Raw genomic sequence first — 17,829 nt, 5'->3', positions numbered from 1 at the left:
CATGGGTGGAAGTCATAACTCCAAATGATTCTGAGCAGAGAAAGAGATTGATTTGGTGAGACAAAAATGCCTATAGCTTAAAATAATCTTTTGGAAATTAAGCCTTTTTAGGTAGAAAGACTGAACCCAGTGCAGAGCAGACACAAAGCAGGACACTGCTTGTGGTTTCAGGATAGTTACTCACACTTGCTCCGGAAGTGTTTCCTGCAGAAGAAACTTAATCCCGTTTAGGCCAAGTTGGAAGTTTGAACTCTGAGAAGATTTAATGAGGAATTTCTCTAGCCGCCTTTGTTGTGTGTTTGTGTATGTATGTGTGTATATTCATATATAAATCACCCAAAAGGTCTACAAGTGCTCAAAATGTTTGGCAACATTTCCCTGTTTCTTTCACTCTTGAGAAAGATCTCCCAAGGCTCTGCCTTTTGCCACTCAGACCTGTTAAAAATAGGCATGGTGTTTGCTTTTCGTGGTCACTTTATTGAGTTTTGCATTGGCATTCTGACCCCTCTGACACCGTTTCCTATTACATTTAATAATTTGTTTCCATTCTGAAGGTGATGTCTGTCCTGACAGTTATTGTTTAGTCAAGGAGTCTTGTGACTCTTTGAAAATTATATCTGGTAGCTTATCACATGACTTTCTTTTTAGCAAATCAGGGTGGGAAAACGGTGGCTTCTTCAGACTCCAGTTGAACTATTTCAAACAGGACCTGAAAGCCCTGGCCCTACTTGTCATTGCTAGTTACTTTTATGAAATGCCCACCACTGTGAGGATGTTTCCATTGGAATCAGCATAATTTTGCTCTCTTTCTCTCTGTAATCCATTTAGAATAAAGCAAAATTGAATACTACTTAGTATAATTAAGACAGATACTTAGATAAAATTATAAAACAAAAATAATCATCAACCTGTTCAGATTCCTTCATTCAACTAGGATTCAGCAGTGTTTGTATACTGGATATCTTTAAACTTTTGATTATGGGAGTTTAAAGATGCATGCGAAAAAAGAGATGATGAACTCCTATGTACCTCTTAGCAGCATCAGTAATTATCAGCACATGGGCATATGCCCACCTTCACTGAGTTACTTTAAATTCTAGATGTTACATCATTTTATTTGTAAATACTTCAGTACATATCTAAACATTAAATTCTGCCCTTTTAAAACATAACTGCAAGACCATTATCAGAGCCTGAAAATTAACAGTATCTCTTATTTTGTACAAAATCCAGCAGTGTTCAGATTTCTCTGATTGACCCATATTGTCTTGGTTTTAATCAGGATTCAAACAAGGTCTACACATTTTTATTGATATGTCTTTTGAATCTCTTTCAATCTAAACACCATCCTCCGTTTATTACTATTTATTAGCTGAAGAAATAAGTTGCTCATACTCTGGGGTTACTGTCACTCTGGATTTCCATAGTTACATCCTGTGGAGTCACTTTGCACCATCCTGGATTCCTTAAATGTGTGTTATGTTGAGAACCTCAGCTGGGTTCAGGTGTGAGCGTGAGTGTGTGTGTATGCAGTCAGCATACCTGGTAGGTGGTGCTGTGTACTTCCCCTGGCATTACATGGCCAGATGAGGTCTGTGTCTCTTTTTGTCTGTGTGATACGAGGAATTTTACTAGTGCTTCAGACATGGTGAGTCTAGTTCATCCATTATGTGCTTCTCTGTCTGCCTTTTACTTAATGGGTTTAGTATCCTGTGGTGATAATCCTTCATTGGAGTTGCAAAATGGTGATATTCTGTCATTCCTTCTGTCTTGATTAACTAGAATTATTCCCTCCTTAGCTATTTGGTTACTCTCAAATAGAGTTTGTCCAAAAAAGGCAGGTAGGGGCTTGAGTCTTTCCATTTGCTTATCATTTTCAGAATAATGAGCTGTTGCCATAGCAACCTCTACATAGGAACAATTTTTTTTTACTATACTCATGGATTTTAATATATTTGGTGTGTTTTGATCAATTGCAGTCATTTATCTTTTTATACTCAACTTGTCCCATTTGAGGAAGCTCTTTCCAGTTGTGTTGGTTCTGACTTCCTGACACAACCCCAGTTGTTTGTAGCTGCTTCCTTGCTGTTTGGAATGCAGCCTATTTCAGGCTTATCTGTGGAGACACTTGATACATTCTTCTCTTAATTAAAAGGTGTCCTAGCTCTATCTACTGAAAAGACCTGGAAACAGTGACCAACCAGTAATAATGAGCTCCCTTGTATCTGTCCAAATTGTGGTCTAAATACCAAGTACCATAAGAAGGAGATAGGGCTCCTGGAAGAAAGATTAATTCCAGAGCTGAGACAGGAAATGTGTAAGATATTTCTAACCCAAATATAATTAAGGATAGTTTTACTTTTGTTTTTTAAATACATTAGTGAAATTGCTGGTTTGGTTTATAAGCATGGAATCCATCAGTTATCTATTACCACAATAGCACCACAAAACAAACCACCCCAAACCTCAGCAGCTCAAACCAGGGGTTGGCAACCTAAGCACTCAAGAGCTGAATCCATCCACTCTCCCTCATCTGCATGTTGCAAGTGGCTGCTTTCCTCCACAGGAAAAAGGTTGGGTACAGTGCTCACCACAGGAAGTTGGAGACTATATGACTTGGAAAGCTGAAAATACTGTCTGCCCTTTCCAGAAATCGGGCACAGCTTAGCCAGGTGCTCAGACTTGAGGTTTCTCCCAAGGCCGCAGTCAAGGTGTTGACTGAGGAATGTGGTCAGCTTGAGGCTCAGCAGGAAGAGGGCTCCACCTCCTCTCACTGCAGGCTGGCCACCTCTCTCACTCCCCTGCCCTGCGTGCCTCTCATAGGGCAGCGCTCAGCACAGCAGCTGGCTTCATCTGAGCAAGAGCTCCAAGACAGATTTTCTTTTTTAATTGAAATAGGATGTAAACTCTCTATTTTCCAAACTACAAGTTGGCCCAATGAGTGTTTTAGGTAAAGACGTATGTTAGAGACATAGGATGTTGTCACCTATATGTACTCAAAATACATGTTTATCTAAGGCAAATTAACAACACGTTGCCCTCCACGTATCTCTTAGGCTTGCACGCTTGCTAGAAGGAATGCAGATGTCTTCCTGAAATACCTGCACAGGAATAGTGTGAACATGCCGGGAATGGTGACACATATCAAAGCCCCTGAACAACAAGTGAAAAGTGAGTACAGCTAGGAGTCATTTTACTGGCCAGCAATACAGGGAGTGTGGCAAGATGTGTTCCAAAGTCCTGAAGTCTAGGGCTTCATTTTAAATGTCCATCTCATATTATTATTAAAGTTCTCATTAATTATCTTTGTTTAATAATAGAACATAAAACAAATGTAGATTGATTATTTGTTGAATAAAGTTGAAGAGGATAAGCAGGGAGAAAATGCAGCATTGATATTTATTAGCATGGACTATTCGGTTAAAATAAGTAAAAATATTGTAAATTGGGGAAAAAAAGGAAAAACCAAAATTTGTCTAGAATCAAAATATTTTTAAAAGTTCAATCAAGAAATTATACACCAATATCATTGCTGGAAAGTGTTACCAATTTTATAGACTTAAAGCACTAATGAAAGCAAATTGCCATGGGGAGCCTTGAGTGGGTGGCTCATTTGGTTAAGTGTCTGCCTTTAGCTCAGGTCATGATCTCAGGGTCCTGGGATCGAGCCCTGCATCGGGTCTCCTGCTCAGCAGGGAATCTGCTGCTCCCTCTCCCTCTGACCCTCCCCTCTGCTCGTGCTTTCCTACGCATGCACGCTTGCTCTCTCTCTGTCAAATGAGTACCTATAAAAACCCTTAAAAAAAAAAAAAGCATTGCCAAATATCATACATTTTGGGTCATTTGAGTGTAAAAATCTGTAAAACCATGTTTTTACAGGTACATCTATATAATGTAAATACATAGAAACTCATCCCGGAAAATGTTATACTGTTAATAGGATTAGTGTATATAGAAGTGAGGGGACTGATGGAATTACTCTATAATTCTGATTGAAACTTTACAGTGAAAATACATTCAGGTGTTCTCTCACTTAAGCCTTAGATATAATCATAGGTTTTTGTTTTTGTTTTTTTGTTTTGTTTTGTTTTGTTTTTTACAAATTCAATTAAAATGATATGGAAATAGATCCTCAGAAAATGAAGAGTTTGAAACAGTCTTGACACTGAGGCACCTGCTATCCTCACCATGAGCTTCAGAGGCCGGTGATAAACAGATGAGGAGCTTGGGGCCCCACAGGCTCCACTCTCAGTTGGGTTTCAGAGGGAAGAAGTTGCCATAATCCATTAACAGGTGATTTGTCTCACTCTTGAAACCCTTATGATTGGCAGAGACTTTGTACGTACATTACATTCTACTCCCTGTTCATCTAGATTCATCTGTTAGAGGTGTCACAGGAAAATTCTCTCCCACACTGGTAGTCCTCTACTCTCCACAGATGAGATTTGTATTTATTACTTGGTGGGCTTCTCTCTTGAGAAAATGAGTGACTAATACACCATTTCTCAGCAAGAGCAAGTCTTCATTGCCAACAAGTTACTCGCATTGGTAATCAGTTTATTTGGCTCATTTCATATAAAAATCACTGCTTTTCTCTCATCCTTCAGTATTGCCTTTGGTTGTTGGTTGTACTCTGCTTTCTCTAATCAAAGGTGGTATGATCCTTACTAGGTTATACCAGTTCGATGGGTGTGTGCGTGTGTGAGGGGAGAGTGTTTTCCATGTACACACTTACTCGACAGTCACTGTGCACTTGGTGCTGTTTATCATTGTTTTGGAGGCTATGAAGACTTAAAAACAAAATGTCTTATTTCTCTCATTGAGTAGTTGGGGATGAAAGATTGATGTGTGGGACAGTGCAGTAAATCCATGTAAGGGTGATGATGCCAGAAGAGACAGCATGACCCCAGGCAGTCCTTCAGGTGTGAGGAAGCCCTGGTGGTTTCCCGTCCCAGTCCTGGCTGCTTACTCACCCCACATCAGTCAGGACCCAGGCAAGGACTGTAGAAAGAAAAGACCGGAAAAGACCCACTGGCTCATGTTAATTTTCACATATGATATTTTCATTCATGGTAGCTTATTGTTTTGACTGGCCTCAAATTTCAAAGTCTTGATTGGTGTCACTACATTAGTTACCTTTTCGGTAAAGATGACATAGCATGACCACTGAGCTGCTACCTAAATGCTGCTCACAGGTTTGTGTTTCTCAGCCTACCAGGACCCCAGTAAATATTTCTGGAAACCTTAGTATTTTTTTAGGATTCCCAGTATTAATGAAGTTATAATCTAAGTACCATTTATTTAATTTGCAGTTTCAGTCTCCAGAATCATCTTCCAACTTTCTTGTGTTATAAACTTCTAAACTAAAACAGACTTACTGTAAAAAAATTTTTTTAAGTATACAGATGTATATTAATTACCTAATTCTGGGGCACCTGGATGACTCAGTGGTTGAATGTCTGCTTTTGGGTCAGGTTGTGACCCTGGGGTCCTGGGATCGAGTCCCACATCAGGCTCCCCGTCTCTGCATCTCTCTCTGTGTCTCTCATGGATAAATAAATAAAATAAAATCTTAAAAAAAACTACCTAATTCTTTTGCCATTGGTCACCATTGTCAAGACTTTTTTATGCATCTGTCTATGAATGTAAACATAAATATATATAGAAAAACACACATGGATTCCTACTCCACTTACCCATCTCACTTTTTTTTTAACCAAAATGGGACTGTATTTTGTTGCAATTTGCTGCTTTTCCTTAATAATATATCTTAGTCCTCTTTTGGAGCATCTGGGTGGCTCAGTTAAGCATCTGACTCTTCATCTCAGTTCAGGTCTTGATCTCAGAGTGGTGAGTTCAAGCCCCATGTTGGGCTCCAATGCTGGGTATTGAGCTTACTTAAAAAAAAAATACATATATACATATCTATATATCTATATAGATATATATATTTTCTCTTTCTATATCAGAATTTAAAGATCTGCTCTATCGTTTTAAATTTCAGTATAATGATTTTATTTTTTTTTTAAGATTTTATTTTGTTTATTCATGAGAGACACAGAGAGAGGAGCAGAGACACAGGCAGAGGGAGAAGCAGGTCCATGCAGGGAGCCCAACGTGGGTCTTGATCCTAGGACCCCGGGGTCGCGACCTGAGCCAAAGGCAGCCACTCAACACTGAGCCACCAGGTGTCTAGTATAATGACTTTATAGTTGACTTAATCTGTCCCCCAGTTGGGTTCCATTGTTGCTGCCGATTTTTACAAACAGTGCGTTAGCATTCGCCTCCCTGAGCACAAATTGTGTACGTATCACTTGTGTAAGCACCATATATCTGAAAGATAAATTCCTGGTTCAAAGGTATGCATATTTCTAATGTCATTACCTCTTGCCAAAGTGTCCGCTGCAGGAGTTAGGGTCTGTTTTGCCTTTGATAATATGGGGTCACCTGTGCCTGTTTCTTCTCCCTATCAGCACTGGATAGCACCATTGCTTGCCAGGAAAAGGGTGAAAGCTAGTCTCATTGTTTGAGGTTAAACATGTTTCTCTGTATTTAGTATTGTGTGTATTTTATTCTGTGTGTTTAGAAATCATGAATGTCATGTCTGTATGCTTTGCTCAGAGTGCCTGGGTGGCTTAGTTGGTTAAGCGTTTGCCTTTGGCTCAGGTCATGATCTCGGGATCAGCCCTGCATCTGGCTCCCTGCTCACTGGGGAGTGTGTTTCTCCATCTCCCTCTGCCCCTTCCCTTCGCTCTTGTATGCACACACTCTCTCTCAAATAAATAAATCTTTATATGCTTTGTTCATTTTTCTAATGGACCATTAATCTTTTTTCTGTTGACTTAGCAGGTACATTAGGTCTGTGTCTTATATTTTCCCAGTAACTTTAACTAGTTTTTTATTGGTGCTGTATTTTTATGGTGGTTTTTATTTGGTTATAACATTTACAGTTTTTATATAATCAGGGTTTTTGGCCTTTCTGGCTCCATGCTTCTCTACTTCATGTCCCTGGTTCTCCTAATAATGGTTTATGTTTTTGTTTTTGTTTTTGTAAAAAAAAAAAAAAAAGAAAGAAGAAAGCACAAAAGTGTGTTTTCTTCTAGTACTCCACCATTTTGACATAAATCCTTTATACTAAATTCCTTCTACAGGAAGGTTTTAATGTTGTTGAACAAATTACTTAATAAAGTTTTGTCAAATTGTCAAATTGCCCCAGCAGGGGATGCAATAGCTTATCCCACTCATCCAGCTAACGGAGATATTGGAGGCCAGGCTTAAGTTTCCAGTGACCTCAACCATAAGATAACAGATTGGGGTAAGAGAATGAGAGGTCTGGTGGACATGCTCACTGAGAACACTGGGCGACCAAGCCATGTGGCTCTTGATTTGATACTCTGTCTTGCATTGACATTTGCATAAAGCTTTTAAATAAAAATGTATGGGATTTTGCAAGTGTTTTCACTGATTGCAAGCACCAACATACATCTTTCTCTTTATTCTCTTAGATATCTTGAATGAACTTTTCCAGCGGGAGAACAGGGTACTGCATTATTGGACCATGAGAAAGAGACGACTAGACCAGTGCCAGCAGTACGTGGTCTTTGAACGAAGTGCCAAGCAGGTTGGTTATTACACTGTGCTCCCCTGTGCTCTCCACCTTCTAATTTAGACCTCCATCCTCCACTGGGCAGCTTTTGACATTTTAGCCATTTTGAAAACTACTTTCAAATAATCAAAACAGTCCTGTCTTTTAAATCAATTTGTTGTGAAAAGAAAATCCATGCCCCGTGAAAGTGTGATTCAGCAAGTGTGCCATGCGGCCTGCCTCTGCTGCCATTACCTCGTGTTTAAGGCCACCAGCTACAAATCCTAATTATGACAATGATTTAAGAAATCATCGCGGAGTCTAGGTTCTGTACTTTATAATACTACAGTGGGTGAGGTTTTTTAATTTTGTTATAACTATGTTTTCAAGATAAAATTTTGTTCTTCAGATAAATTGAGCTAAAATTAAGTAAGAAGTGTGACAGAATTTCTAAGAATTCAGTGTAAAAAAAGTTCATGCAGTTGGTTACTGCAGAGACGTTAAGAGAGTATGCTTAGGGGGCACTGGATTGACTCAGTAGAGCATGGAACTCCTCATCTCAGGGTCGTGAGTTCAGGCCCCACATTGGATACGAAGCCTACTTTAAAAAATAATTAAATAAAAGGATACGTTTAGAGTTTCTTTCTTTTGAAGTCATTTTGGAATAAACGCTTTCAGTACGGTTAGTCATGGAGGATCGTTTTAGGGTAGTCTGTCTGACCCTTTCACTTGAACTAACATTCCTGTCACTTCTCTCTGGCCTTAACAGTAGTATAGGAACCCATAGGCTATTTGTTCAGAATTTGAAGACTCTAGAGGACACGGAGAACAAGAGGCTCGTTCCCAGAATGTCTGCATGAGCCCTCTTGTGTCCTCCATTTCAGGGGGGCATTGGGACCTCTTCAGCACTGTGGGTCCCTGGTGACCACATCACACATGGACAGTCTTGCTAACTTCACCTGAGCCTACCAGAGGATGCATCCAGTTCAATCAATTTTCCTCAGCACAGTTTCCCACTTAGGGAGCATTATTTTCTTTTGATTTGGTCAAAGTTGGTTTTGAGTGGGCAGCCAGGTGCTCAGAATGGCTCGGCTCCCCAGAGGTTGATAAGCTGGAATTCCTGGTCCGCGGACCTGGCACCCTAACTTGGCCAGCCATCCTTCATCTTGGCTGATGTTACCAGAGGTAGTTACCATATTCCCAGGAGAAGTGGTGAGCAGGGCAGCCCCTGTGGCGCAGTGGTTTAGCGCCGCCTGCAGCCCAGGGCATGATCTGGAGACCCTGGATCAAGGCCCACATCAGGCTCTCTGCATGGAGCTTGCTTCTCCCTCTGCCTGTGTCTCTGCCTCTCTTTCTCTCTCTCTCTGCATCTCTATGAATAAATAAATAAAATCTTTAAAAAATATATTAAAAAAAAGAAGTGGTGAGCAGTGTTTTTAGTGTAAAAATTACATTTTCTTAACATTTTATTTAATGATAGTTCAACCATATTTCAGATTCATGGGGGCCTGATTTTTGTTTCTAATTAGGAATTGTTTCATAATCTTTTGTCATATATCTTTATTGTTTCTCTGTTGGAAGACAAGCAGTCATTCAGATACAGAGAACAAAATTGTAAATAATTAATGGAGAATAACAACAGAATGTGTTGTTGTTTTTTCCTAAAGTCAGCTCATTTGTCAGAAATGAAGTGAGAAAACGTGGGCATTGCAATGCTGTGGGTTCTGTGTTGTCCAGTGCTCACCATCCTGCAGCAATGTGGGTGGTTTGTAACACCTGTCCTGATGTGCGGTTCCCAGGACGGCACCCTGAACTTGGCAGGAAGGCAGAGCGATGGTTCCAGCCTCAGGCCTCCTGGACGCTCTTCCCAGGCTTGCAGTGGCTGAACCTTGGCATTCCCCGGGCTCAGCATGGGGCTGGCTCTCGTTTCTCTTTCCTACCTTCCTACCTCCTCTGCTGGTGCCTCTCAGCCCTGATCTCCACTTCAGGTCTCTAGACTCAGAAATCCCAGCTGCCTCCTGGCTGTCTCCACTTTGACCTTACTGAGAACAGACTGGACTCAGGAAGCCCTGTACCCCCTTCTCATCTCATACAGGTGTCCCCTGGGCCCCCTCCTCATCCCACACGGAGTCCCCCAGGCCCCCTCCTCTTATGGGTTGTGTCCCCTGTGCACCCTCACTTTACAGGGTGTATAGCTCCTGCTTCTGTCTTTCCCCAGTTTCCTGCCTTCACTCCCTCGTGAGTCCTGCAGGTGCCGACCTCCTGCGTGTTCAGCTCTGCCCTCCCCCTTGGGGTCCAGAGCCACCGTGCTCTGGGAAGCCCAGCTATGTCCTGCCTGGATCTTTGAACCAGTTTGCTGACCAGTGTAGCTTCTTCCACCTTCTGTGCACTGCGGTTCCTTTTCCACACAGCAGCCCCGTTAGCTTTCATAGAAAAGTGCAAGCTCTGGCTGTGAGCTCCAGGGCCCTCCTGCCCTCCCCAGTCTTGCCTCCAGCCTCTCCCTGCCCCTCTGCCTGCCGAGCTTCTCCCCATTCTTCTGAGCCCATCGCTTCAAGCGGGGCTCTCCTAGACACCTCCTCTGCTGACCTGTTCTAAGCCTTGTGTCCCTGCTCTCATTGGTCTTTGTGCCTCTTTATTCATCTGCACAGTCTACAGGAGCAGGGCTGAAGCGTCTCCCACTCCCCAGCACTCAGGTAGCACCTGACTCTGCAGCAGAACCTCTGGGATGGTGTGCCGCAAACCAGGGAAACCCAGGGACCTTTGCAGTGAATGGGCAAACATCTCTTTCTGCCCCATTTGGCCTCACCGTTTACTTTGTCCCGGGATGGCACAGCCATCCTTGCTCGGGTGCAGTGGCTTCGGAGCCTCACAGTTAGCTGCGTGCTCTGTAACATGTATGGGTCCCGGTTTCCTTCACACGTTTTCTTCTCAAATGCTCTGATGTATCTAACAGACACAGTGATGTTTCTGCTCTAATACCAGCAAATCACAGTGGATGATCCAGACGTTACAAACGGCAAATAATGAAAGCAACTACATTTTTATGCTTCCTTCCCATAGAGTTGTGTTTTTAGATGCATATGTTTGAGTAGCTCTGATTTTACTTCAGTTACATGGAAATAGAAGAAATGAAACCGCTTTCATCAAAGGGTGTGAGACAGCATGTGAGTTATAGGCATGTCATTGCTGTCTGAACCTCGCTGGCTGCCTACCTTCACAGGCCCTCATCTGTCCCCTGCAACCCCAGGGGTGAAGGCACGTCTTCTGCTGGCATCTCACCGGTGGCCCATTTGTGTGTCGTGGGACAGAAGCCGCATAAAAGCAAGGGTGGTGGATCACATGTGGTACTCGTTAAGAGGAGGAATAGGAAGAAAGGCCTAAGCACTTAGCAATGCAAGGGGCTCAAACCATCCCTACCTTCCCACCTTCTCAGCGTCTTGGAAAGGCATCTTAGTTGTGGCTTTTTTTTTTTTTTTTAAGGTTTTATTTATTTATTCATGAGAGACAGAGAGAGAGAGAGAGATTGGGAGAGAGAGGCAGAGACATAGGCAGAAGGAGAAGCAGGCTCCTTGCAGGGAGCCTGATGCGGGACTAGATCCGGGGTCTCCAGGATCACACCCTGGGCCGAAGGCAGATGCTCAACCACTGAGCCACCCAGGGATCCCCTGTTATGGCTTCTTTTTTTGTGACTTTATTTCATGGCTATAAGAACCTCTTGAACTGTTTAATCATTACTATGTAAGTGACGTGGTTACAACATTCTAGAATGTCAGTATTCTTTCTTTTAATTTTGGAACTGTGATACTTACTTCGGAAGCTCATGTCTCCTTGAGGGAGGACTTCTAGATGTGTGCCAGCCTTGGCTTGTGATTTCACATCTGAGTGCGGGGAGTGGGGCTTCCTTTACCAGTGCTCGGCCGTGAACATCTTCATTCCTTCACTGTCTAGGCTTTGGAATGGATCCATGACAATGGCGAGTTCTACCTCTCCACACACACGTCCACGGGCTCCAGTATACAGCACACCCAGGAGCTACTGAAAGAGCACGAGGAGTTTCAGATCACGGCAAAGGTAGGTCCTGGTTGGTGCCAGGCATCTGTTCAGGTGCCAGTACACACGGCAGTTTTTCCCAGAATAACCTAGAACAGGATACATTACGTAAATAAGGCAGTTCTGAAAAAACTCACTTAAACATCTATCCCAAATTGGAGAAACAGAGGACCCTAGTGGGTCGTTGTACATTAACGTAGGTGACACTTCTGTCTGCCTTTCGTGCTTCCCTCAGCTGTCCCTCCTTTATGTGTGGTTTCCTTTGGGTCCTCTGATTTCAGCAAATACATTTGTTTTCTCTTTTGTCCATTTCATTATTCGGGTGGTTTTTTTGTTTGTTTTTTGTTTTTTTCTGTTTTCTTTTTTGAGCTCATTTCTGAGCACTTGCTATTTTTTGGAAACACTGTTTGGTGTTACCAATGTGGCTTGGGTGTGTTCTGTGGATGTTTTCTTGCCTCAACTGCAGGCCATCACACTTGATACCGTAGCCCTGCCAACGCCACCCGGCCCAGCCGTGAGGCGCTGTGGGACTCAGCTGACAGAGTTTACTCCGCGTTCTCTTGCAGTAGTTGTTCGGAGGCTTACACAACTGGAGTTACCTTCACTTTCTTCCCAAAAAGCAAAATAGACTTACATACGTGGCATATGTAGCATATGTAAATAAGAATATTCAAGCAAATACATAAGGCTCTGCATGTTGCTGTGAATCTTTAAAGCGTATACCTGTGGAGGCAAATTCTTTTACCTCAAAATAACTTTGAGATTTTTAGAGTTCCCTTCTCAAACTGTGGTGTTTTTGTTTTTGTTTTTCAAAGTGTTTGTACATTCTTTGTAAGATTTTCAGAAGTGCCTCTGTTTTTGATGATAGATTTGAGGGTTTTCTCTTAAAACTGGAAATTCAAATTTAATAGTAGAAATAAATGATCAAGATGGATAGTGTATTTGGTTAAAACTAAGTATTAGTACAAAGTTAAAAAAAAAAATCTGATCTTCTTGTGTAGCCCTTAAGGCACCTTTGAAAACCATCAGTGGGAAATTTTTAAATCATCTAAAGTGGCAACAGCTGCTTTGTATTGTGTTTATCTGTACTTTATGTTTTCTGTAACCATTTCGGACTCCTGCTATTCTGCACTGCCCTCTGCTCCTGCCTGCCCACAAGATGCTGGTTTATTTTCTTCCCTTCATGCTTGGGGTGCTGGGCCCTGGGAACCTCTGGTCTGAGCTCTGGAAGAGCACACAGGCTGCAGACAGACTGGCCACCATAGGGCTCGGTGAGAGCTGGTGGGGCGGGCCAGCACCCTGAGCACGTGGGGGAGGACAGGGCTCTGGCCGTCAGGCAATGACAGTCACTCTAGGGGGAGCCGTGAGCACCCAGACAAGGGTACCCCCTGCTCATGTGAGGAGAGCTGACCTGTCTGCCTCTGCAGGTAAGCATCATACCTTCTGCTTCCTAGATGCAGTACCCCTCTGGCTATGGAATTCTAGTGTTTGTTAATAGTGAGATAATAAATTACGGTTGTGTGCATTATGTGATCTAGATTTGTTTCTTTGAATAGCCTTCGATTCTAAAGCTATTGAGAAAATGCCTAAGATACCACTCAGAAGTAGATTTAAGATTTGTTCCTTTTCGCTAACTTGAATCTCTTTGAAGGCCACACTCTGCAGGTCACGACGCACAGCCAGGCGGCCCGGTTACTGCTCAACCCCAGGGGGCACATCCTACAGAATGGGACACAAATGTCGCTGTCTGCAGGGCAGTAGCATGGCAGCTGTGTTCCACCTGTGGGGTATACACAAAAGGATGTTTTTTATTCCTGAATTTCCCTTCTCAGATTTGGGGTGCCGTTATTAAAGAATGAGTAGTAACGGGCATGTTTTTGTCCTTGCATTTTATAAAAATAAGCATCTAAATATCATAGGTAATATCTGACCTTGCTCTTTCCCAGATATACAGAGCTCTTTCATTCATCAAATATATTGAATCAGTTCTGCCAAGAGGAACTGGTAGATTTTGAAAAAGATCACCTCTCACTTTTTTTCTTAGCATTTTCCCCCGTGGCTCCTGGCTGCCTCTGTGTAATCAAACAGCCCCTGCTCTGGTGCTTGGAGATCTTGTTGCTCGCCTTCTGTCCCCCATCTTAGTTTGTTCTAAGAATCTGTTTTTCTTCTGTTATGTGGAGAATCTTTGGCTGTGACAGGACAGTCTTCTAGTTCAGTTGTTAGAGCGGCTACTGTTGTAACATATTTAGTGAAATGGAAATAGGCCTTGCGGTCACTGTCTGACCCGTGACTCAACTGCATTCCTTTGCAATTCAATGGAGTAATTTCTCAAAGTGCTTTGCAGGCACCTTCTGCATCCAGGTCAGGTCATGAGTGTTTACTTCAAAGCCAGGTTTTGTCCTTACTCGAGACTTCCTGAGACTTAGACTGTTTTGGAGTGAGGCCTGAAGATGAGCGTTTTTAAACAAGCTCCCAGGTGACGTTTACATAAATGCCCTGAAGTCAGCAACCCACTGCCCGAGACTCCACAGAGCCCTGCCTCCTCCTTCCTACACACTTCCTGCATTCTTGATCACCAGTGTCCCCACCACCAAGTGCCTTAATTCCCCAGAATGTGTCATGGGACCATTGAGTGTGTGTCCTGTATGGACCTCTGGATGCCTCAAACGTGGGAAGTTAAGACCCTCTGAGCACGTGGACCTTGGGAGGTCAGTTTGCTTTCATTTCTCTACAAGCCCAGCTGTGCTCCTGATGAGGTCATTCAAATTGTAACATTTGTCTACTTTTAGAATAGAAATCTAGTTTTGTAATAATCTCTAGAAATAACACTAAGGACAAAACCCTTTATAATACTTCATTTTAAAAGATGTAGGAAGTTTTTTTCATAGTGTTGAGTAGCCTTCTGGAAAAAAAACTGAGTTGGATTCATATCCCCCCTAGATACCAAGGTAACTGTCAGAAAAAAACTGAAGTATCAGCAATGAAAACCTGATACAACTAGAAGAAATAATAGGACACAAAACCCAAGCCCATAAAAGAATGATAAAAACCACCTACACACACACATACACAAATCACATGCACAGAAAATGTGAAAATTTCCCTCAACTTTATGGTCAACTACTATTCGACAAAGGAGGAAAGACTATCCACTGGAAGAAAGACAGTCTCTTCAATAAATGGTGCTGGGAAAATTGGACATCCACATGCAGAAGAATGAAACTAGACCACTCTCTTTCACCATACACAAAGATAAACTCAAAATGGATGAAAGATCTAAATGTGAGACAAGATTCCATCAAAATCCTAGAGGAGAACACAGGCAACACCCTTTTTGAACTCGGCCACAGTAACTTCTTGCAAGATACATCCACGAAGGCAAGAGAAACAAAAGCAAAAAATGAACTATTGGGATTTCATCAAGATAAGAAGCTTTTGCACAGCAAAAGAAACAGTCGACAAAACTAAAAGACAACCTACAGAATGGGAGAAGATATTTGCAAATGACGTATCAGATAAAGGGCTAGTTTCCAAGATCTATAAAGAACTTATTAAACTGAACATCAAAGAAACAAACAATCCAATCATGAACTGGGCAAAAGACATGAACAGAAATCTCACAGAGGAAGACATAGACATGGCCAACATGCACATGAGAAAATGCTCTGCATCACTTGCCATCAGGGAAATACAAATCAAAACCACAATGAGATCCCACCTCACACCAGTGAGAATGGGGAAAATTAACAAGGCAGGAAACCACAAATGTTGGAGAGGATGCGGAGAAAAGGGAACCCTCTTGCACTGTTGGTGGGAATGTGAACTGGTGCAGCCACTCTGGAAAACTGCGTGGAGGTTCCTCAAAGAGTTAAAAATAGACCTGCCCTTCGACCCAGCAATTGCACTGCTGGGGATTTACCGCAAAGATACAGATGCAGTGAAATGCCGGGACACCTGCACCCCAATGTTCACAGCAGCAATGTCCACAATAGCCAAACTGTGGAAGGAGCCTCGGTGTCCATCGAAAGATGAATGGACAGAGAAGATGTGGTTTATGTATACAATGGAATATTACTCAGCCATTAGAAATGACAAATACCCACCATTTGCTTCGACATGGATGGAACTGGAGGGTATTATGCTGAGTGAAATAAGTCAATCGGAGAAGGACAGTGTATGTTCTCATTCGTTTGGGGAATATAAAAAATAGTGAAAGGGAATAAAGGGGAAGGGAGAAAAAATGAGTGGGAAATATCAGAGAGGGAGACAGAACAGGAGAGACTCCTAACTCTGGGAAACGAACTAAGGGTGGTAGAAAGGGAGGTAGGCGGGGAGTGGGGGTGACTGGGTGACGGGCACTGAGGGGGGCACTTGATGGGATGAGCACTGGGTGTTATTCTATATGTTGGCAAATTGAACACCAATAAAAAATAAATTTATAAATTAAAAAAAAAGAAAATGTGAAAATTTCTAAAGGGCAGCCCATTGTAACTAAAGGACAAAAACCAGAAAAGGTATATACATAGTTCATATGGCAAAGGGTCAGTTTCTCAATTGTAAAGAGCTTTTATAAGTCAATATGACAAAATAAGAGATTGGACAAAAGATGTTTAAAATAAAATTATACATCAGAACTACAAGTGTGTTCTGTTTTCACCCAAGAGCTTGACAGAGATCAAAAAGCTTGAGACTGTGTCTTAGGTGTGCGTGTGTGTGTTCGGGGTGAATGGAGGTATTACTGCTCAGCATCACAGATGCACTTACTGTGCCCCAGCTGTCCCACATCTCGAATTGTGGACTCACTGCACATGCCCAGACCTGTGCATTTTCTCCTGCCTGGTGCTTGTCCTGGGAAAAGAGCAGGAGCAGCATGAAGGCCCATTAGTGGCAGCGCATTATGCAGCTCTCAGCATAAAACAAGGATGCAATGTTTGTTTTGATGGTGAAGGATAACCGAGCTGTTAAACGTAAAGTACTAGATGCAGAGCAGGGTTTATTGTGTGCAAGCACTTGGGTACAAAACAAGAGAGAGAAAAATACACATGCACTCCGCACTATAATAAAACACTTAGGAAATGATAACAGGGAGCTGACCCCTGGGACAGGTTGTGGGAAGGCAGGGCAAGGAAAGACTTTCCACTTTGTATCCTTTTTTACCTTTTGAATCTTGAATTCTATGCATGCATTTGAAAAATACCAACTAAAATAAAAATGTATCGAGGTACAAAAGGTTCATGAATGAGCAGAGGCATCATATTTAATTTTTATCACACTGTTTATTCATTTAGTCATTATTAACAGAAATACTCTGGGTTCTGGGCTCATGGCTCTAGCTTCCAGCTAGAGAAACAGGCAATAGCAAGATGGATGGATAGATATGTATACCTTTGCGTGCAAAGTAATAAGAGAGCAGACAGCCACCTGGGAGGGAGGAGAAGGAAGAGACTGAGAATGTCCCCGAGGGAGGGGCTCGGCCACACCTCTTGTTGAAGCCTCCACTGTCTTTTGTGTAAATGAAAGTTACCTGCCAGTCACTAGGCTATATGCCTCTAGGTCATCTTCTGCTGCATCTATTTTGTGATGTGTGTTATGCAGAAATCTCCCTGGCCTTTCTTTGTGTTTTTCTCTTTGAAGGTAAACAAGCTGCATTGTCTTTTTTATCTTCACTTTTGTGACCCCAGAGCTTAAAACATGAAACTGGGATCTTGACTTGTTAAAGATACACATAATTTGCAGTACCCTTTGCTGATGGCACCGTGACACAGGGGAAGAGAAGAAGTGCTCATACGGTGGCACAACAGAACTTTCTTTGTGCTTTTCAGCATGTTAGTATCTGGCCACACAGCAATGTAACCTTACTTAGGCAACCCAATTTTTTAGCAATCCTGCCTTACTCCTGTTATTTCTCTTTGATATTAAAATTTAATAATGGTTCTAAGTTAAGTCCCTTTTGGAATTTCTGCTTCCAAGTCTGAAACTTTGACTTCTTATTTCATTGATTTATAATTAATCTTGTCTAATTATATGTCCAGAAAGGTGTCATGTTGATAAGTGAAAAGATTTGGATGAGGGATGTCTGGGTGGCTTAGTCAGGCATCCCTTGATTTTGGCTCAGGTCATGATCTCAGGGTTGTGAGATCAAGCTCTGCATTGGGCTCTGTGCTGGGCGTGGAGTCTGTCTAAGATTCTCTCTC

General features: G+C 42.3%; 1 protein-coding gene across 6 annotated transcripts in view; it reads left to right on the top strand.

Moving 5' to 3' along the window:
- The window catches only part of TRIO (trio Rho guanine nucleotide exchange factor), a 354,258-nt gene that overhangs the window by 220,756 nt on the left and 115,673 nt on the right, over positions 1–17,829 (top strand). For all 6 annotated transcript variants that reach the window (XM_077879549.1, XM_077879552.1, XM_077879550.1 and 3 more), the window contains exons 19-21: positions 3,057–3,171; positions 7,506–7,621; positions 11,534–11,656. In XM_077879549.1, the coding sequence (XP_077735675.1) occupies positions 3,057–3,171; positions 7,506–7,621; positions 11,534–11,656 (354 nt within the window). The remainder of the gene's footprint in view (positions 1–3,056; positions 3,172–7,505; positions 7,622–11,533; positions 11,657–17,829) is intronic.

The sequence above is a fragment of the Canis aureus genome, chromosome 31, assembly GCF_053574225.1.
Source record: "Canis aureus isolate CA01 chromosome 31, VMU_Caureus_v.1.0, whole genome shotgun sequence".
Lineage (NCBI taxonomy): Eukaryota > Metazoa > Chordata > Mammalia > Carnivora > Canidae > Canis > Canis aureus.
Note: the sequence above shows the minus strand (reverse complement) of the source record. Positions and strands in the feature narration are given on the sequence as shown.